The sequence below is a fragment of the Eubalaena glacialis genome, chromosome 10, assembly GCF_028564815.1.
Source record: "Eubalaena glacialis isolate mEubGla1 chromosome 10, mEubGla1.1.hap2.+ XY, whole genome shotgun sequence".
NCBI lineage: Eukaryota > Metazoa > Chordata > Mammalia > Artiodactyla > Balaenidae > Eubalaena > Eubalaena glacialis.
Genome location: NC_083725.1, coordinates 25,387,524 through 25,392,540, shown reverse-complemented (window position 1 = coordinate 25,392,540; position 5,017 = coordinate 25,387,524). Strand labels below are relative to the sequence as shown.

The following is a 5,017-nucleotide window of genomic DNA, read 5'->3' as shown; positions in this document are numbered from 1 at the left end:
CGGCACAATTAACTAAGTAACTAACTGACTAACTATTTTTTAAAATCTCATTAATAGGTTTTTAATATGATTTTTTAAAATTTATTTATTTATTTTATTTATTTATTTTATTTATTTTTGGCTGCGTTGGCTCTTCCTTGCTGTGTGCGTGCTTTCTCCAGTTGCGGCGAGCGGGGGTTACTCTTGGTTGCGGTGCGTGGGATCCTCATTGCTTGCGGTGCGTGGGCTTCTCATTGCGGTGGCTTCTCTTGTTGCGGAGCACAGGCTCTAGGCACGCGGGCATCCGTAGTTGTGGCTCGCGGGCTCTAGAGTGCAGGCTCAGTAGTTGTGGCGCACGGGCTTCGTTACTCCGCAGCGTGTGAGAACTTCCCAGACCAGGGCTTGAACCCTTGTCCCCTGCATTGGGAGGCGGATTCTTAACCACTGCACCACCAGGGAAGCCCGAGCTCTAACCTTTTAAAAAATGTGTTCCTTCCACCTTCATGGAGCAGGCCTAGGGGACGGGGAGGAGTGAGAACCCGATTGGCAGGGGTCTGGTCGCAACCCCGGAAGGGGATGGGGGAGGATCTAAGAGGTGGCACCGGGCCACAGTCGACCCCCAGTGACAGCTAACAGCTGCACTGCTGCCCCTTCCTGCCCCAGGACCTGAGCTCAGGTCCCGGGGCGGCTGGAGAAACGCACTGTTTTTGGTGAGATGCTCTTACTTACTGTGTGGAGCTGCTCCGGCTGCCCCGGCGACCACACCCCTGCAGGGCCCTGTGCCCGTCCTCCCTGCCCCCTGCCCCCTGCCCAGGGCTCGGGGAACAGCAGTCTCTGTGGGGCAACCTGCTTCCAAGTCCTTCAGTGACCATGGAGGAGTGGGAACGGGCTGGGCTGCCGGGGAGCCTGGGCATGCAACACCTGAGCTCAGCCCAGGGGGCTCACGTGAGGGCAGGGGCTGGGGGGTGCGGGCGGTGAGCGGAGGGGCCTCCAGCCGGCGTCATTCTGGGTCCTGGGCCCGGGGAAAGGCCTCACCCTCTCAGTCCTGACCTGCCGCTCGGGAACCCTGTGGCCCACCAGCCCGAGGCCTGTGGCGCCCGCCACAGACTGCCCGGCGCATGGCTGGGGTGCCAACGCCACACCTGGATTTTGCGCGGGGACCATCGGGGGGCTCGGTGCACGGGAAGACGAGCAGCCCCCAGGCCCCGACACGCCCCTTCCATGTCCATTGAGAAGTGCCGGATGGAAGGCCGGCTGTGCTCCTTTTCGAGCCCCAGGGAATTCGCAGGAACAGCCCTTCCGGCCACGGGTTGCCTGCCCACCGGCTCTGGGCCTGCGACCAGCCCAGAACACAGAAGGCACAGAAGTGGGTGCAGGGAGCTGAGCCGGGTCTGCAGAAGGGCAGACACCACAGCCTGGTCCACAGCTGACTGGCCCAGGGCGGGTGAGAACGGGCGGGCAGGCTGAGGGGAGGACAGAACGTGGCACAGCCTGCCCGCCTGGGCCCCGGGGAGAAGGTCGGGGCGCTGCCCGCGCCCTCGCTCCGCTGCCTGGCGTCCTTTGTGGGGGCGAAGGGCCGGAGGCAGGGCTCCCGAGGAGCTCAAAGGCCAGGGAAGGACACACGGGACGGTCCAGACCCACCCTAGCGCTCCAGTGGGGCAGCACCCTCTCTGAATTCCTACTGCCACCAAACCACATCCCTAAGGCCTTTGGGAAGAATTGCTAGGACCCAGGAAGGCGGCCCCTTGCTGTGGTCCAGACTTCAGCAGCTGCCGATGAGCGGAGGGAGCCAGCCGGCCGGCCATGAGCAGGAGGACAGGGCACGGGGACAGGGACAGCCACAGCCGGGCTTCCCGCAGCTGTGCCCACCGCCAGAACCAGCTGCAGCCAATCACAGCCCCCGACATGCCAAACAGTGCCGGGCGAGAGGCCGGCAGGAACCTGACACCCCCTCACTGGAGAGCCGGCCCGGCGGGGGGGGGGGGGGGAGCCATCCCCATCTGAACTCACCCCACAGCTCAGCCATCTCCCAGTGACCCAGACACTACACCAGCAGAGAGCAGCCTGCAACGGCCGCAGGGCTGATCCCCGACCAAGGTCAGAACTCCCCCCAGTGTGACGGCCCCCATGCGGCTCCTGTGGTGGAAGGGACCGCAGGCAGAGACCAGGAGTGGAGTCTTTTTATTAATGGCTGCGTTTTCAAAGAACCGTTTTGTAAGCAGGAAAGCTCCCCAGGAAGGGATTGCATTAGTGCAACAAGGGGGCGCCTTGACGCCAGGCTCTCCAGACACGTCCAGGTGGAGACTTTTGGCCGAGGCCGGCGGCCAGGGACTCAGGGGCTGGGAGGACACGCGGCCCCTCCCCCGCCCCGGTGGGGCGCTAAGGCACCGGGCCCGCCTGGGTGGACAGAACCCCGTGCCGTCAGCGGGCCGGCGGCTTGCAGCCCTCAACCTGCAGCCCTTTGCTCAGGAGGAAGGCATCCTGCGTGGGGTCGCAAGCCAGGAAGAGCTTCACCATGCCCTTGGCATCCTAGGAGCCGCCTGGCCTCAGAATGCAGCTTCTGTAGTCCATGGCAACCTGCCGAGAGGGGGCGGGGCTGCAGGAGGGTGGAGCTCCGCCTTCACTGAGGGTGTGGGTGTGGCCACCTCTGCTGTGACTGAACAAAGGGCAGGGGAGCAGGAGGTCCAGGGCAGGGCCCTCAGAGCCTGGCAGGCCCAGGCGGGCAGCACAAGCATCTAGGCCCAGGCCAAGGACCTCCGTGTTGGTCTGCGCGGGAGGACGGCCTCTCACCTTGCCACTCAGGACGCCCTCCTGCTTGAAGCGTGTGTGGAACGTGTCCGCGGAGTACACCTCGCTGCACAGGTAGCCATAGGACTGGGCGTTGTATCTTCCTGCCAGGCGGCCGAGGGTCGCAGGCAGGTGGGTCCCTGGGACACACGCGGAGAGGCTCCTGCCCGGCCCCCTGGCCGCTCAGTGCCCCTTCCCCAGAGCGGGGGGCCTCAAACAGCCCTGTCTGAGTCCCCTGCCACTAGAGGGAGTATTGGCCCAACATTTCTAGAAAACGGGGACCTTGCGGGCAACTCAGTGGAGGGACACAAATCAATCTTTGCCGACTTTCTGCTGAAGCTCACGAGGGTTCACCCCTAAGCCTCTTACAAGGGTCCGAGGGATGAGTCAGGGCTCGCCCTCCAGCACGGGGGAGGGCGGGTTAAAGCGCTCACGAGGGAGTGAACCGCGTGTCCGCACTGACACGCATGGGCAAACCTCGTCGACACGTTCCGTCCGGGCTATGAAGCCCTCTCCTGCCTCTTCCAGGCTCTCCAGAAAGCACGTGCAGATACGCCCACCCCACCCTCGGACTCCGCGGGCCACAGCTGGAGGGACCAGCCAAGGAACCGAGGCAGGAAGAGGCCAGAGGTCACCGGGCCTCGGCCAGAGCCTGTCAGTCGGTCCCCTTTCACACACCACCAGACGATCCTCTTGACCTGGGCAGTAGCCGCCAACCGACCGCTAAGGTGGGCCCGGCTCGCGCTTGGCTACCTGGCATGGCTGGGCCCCCGAGGATCTCCTGGCAGAGGCGGGCATTCTCCTGGGCCAGGTCCGCGGGCGTCTGCGTGTGCAGGGCCTGGTCCACGTCGGCCAGGACGATCTGGCGCAGGTTGAAGAGGCCTGGGGGGCGGGAGGAAGGAGACGGGGGGATGGCACTGTGTCCAGGCCGTGCTTTCCAGCCGGGCGGTCCGGGCGCCCCCTTCCCTTCCCTCCGCCCGGCCGCACCTGGGTTGGCCTGCCGGACTTGATGAGCTTGTCCGGCAGCCCCTGTGGGACGGTGCTGCCCGTGCCCCACCGAGACTGGCAGCAGCGCCAAGGCCTCACAGGGTGCGGTGCCCCCGGCCCCAGAGCCTTCCCTCTGGTTCTCATCACCGGCTGTCACCAGACTCGCAGGCAACGTGCCTTTCTTTTCTTTTTTCTTTTTTAAAGGCAACTCTTGAGTACATGTACTTAACATGCAGGGAACCAGTCCTGACTCCTTGATCTGGGGCTTCCAGCCTCCAGAGTCTCGAGGACATCCATTTCTGTTGTTTACGCATCCAGTGCGTAGGCTTTGATGATGGAAGCTGACACCGAGGGCGTCGCCACGTGCGGGGTGACATGAGCGGAAGAATCCCGTGGTGAGGGCCTGCCTGAGGACCACGCGCTCCCGGGCCCTCCCCGGCCCCTGCCCGCAGCCCCGCGCCCTCACCCACCTGGGAGCAGAGCTGGTGCATCGCTTGCCAGAACTCGTGGAAGTAGGTCTCCAGCTCATCGTGCTGCAGCAGGGAGGGCGGGTCGGGCGTGGGCTTGGTGAAGTTGGCCACCATGGCCACGATGGCGATCTGGCGGCTCCCATCCTGCGGCAGGCAGCCCGGCTGCAGGCCGAAGCAGGCCGCGTGCCCGGACTTCCCTTCCCTGGGGAGGGTCACGGGGTGAGGCCCAGCTTCCGCAGAGGAGCTCCGGCCCACGGCCGACAGGTTCCCGCACGCACGCACGCACCGAGGGTAGAGGTCCCGGTAGAACTTGCCGATGAATGACCTTGCCCGAGGCCGCGTCCCGGACCGTGTAGAGCCTCATGTCTTCGTGACACACGTTGGTGCCCTCCTCCAGGTCGAAGGTCAGCCCCAGCAGCTCCTGGGAGATGCCCAGCAGCCCGCGCGTGACCACCTGCATGGGGAAGGACTCATTGAGCAGGTACTGGTCCTCGTGGTAGCGCGTCTCCTCCCCCTGGTTCATGTAGTAGTGCAGGTCCCAGGTGTTGATGGGCCCGTCAGAGTGCAGGCCCCGCCTCTGGCACTCGGCCTTCTTTAGCTCCAGGATCACGGCCGCTCCTGCTCCCCGAGGGGCTTCAGCTTGTGGGCCAGCTCATCTGCGGGCGGAGGGGAGAGGCTCGGCTACGTCCCTGTGGCGGTCCCCCAGCCGCCCCCCACCCTGCGCCCCTCGAGGCAGAATGAAGGGTCCGGGAAGGCGACCCCCAAGGGCTGACACAGTGGGATCTCAGGCAGCA

General features: G+C 64.8%; 1 protein-coding gene across 1 annotated transcript in view; it reads right to left on the bottom strand.

The window, feature by feature from the left end:
* Window positions 1-2,270: 2,270 nt before the first annotated feature.
* Window positions 2,271-5,017, bottom strand: part of LOC133099822 (thimet oligopeptidase-like) — an 11,942-nt gene continuing 9,195 nt past the window's right edge. The window contains 7 exon segments of the mRNA XM_061203689.1: window positions 2,271-2,556; window positions 2,770-2,906; window positions 3,520-3,963; window positions 4,064-4,425; window positions 4,510-4,544; window positions 4,546-4,835; window positions 4,838-4,879. Coding sequence (XP_061059672.1) covers window positions 2,401-2,556; window positions 2,770-2,906; window positions 3,520-3,963; window positions 4,064-4,425; window positions 4,510-4,544; window positions 4,546-4,835; window positions 4,838-4,879 — 1,466 coding nt within the window. The 3' untranslated portion in view covers window positions 2,271-2,400.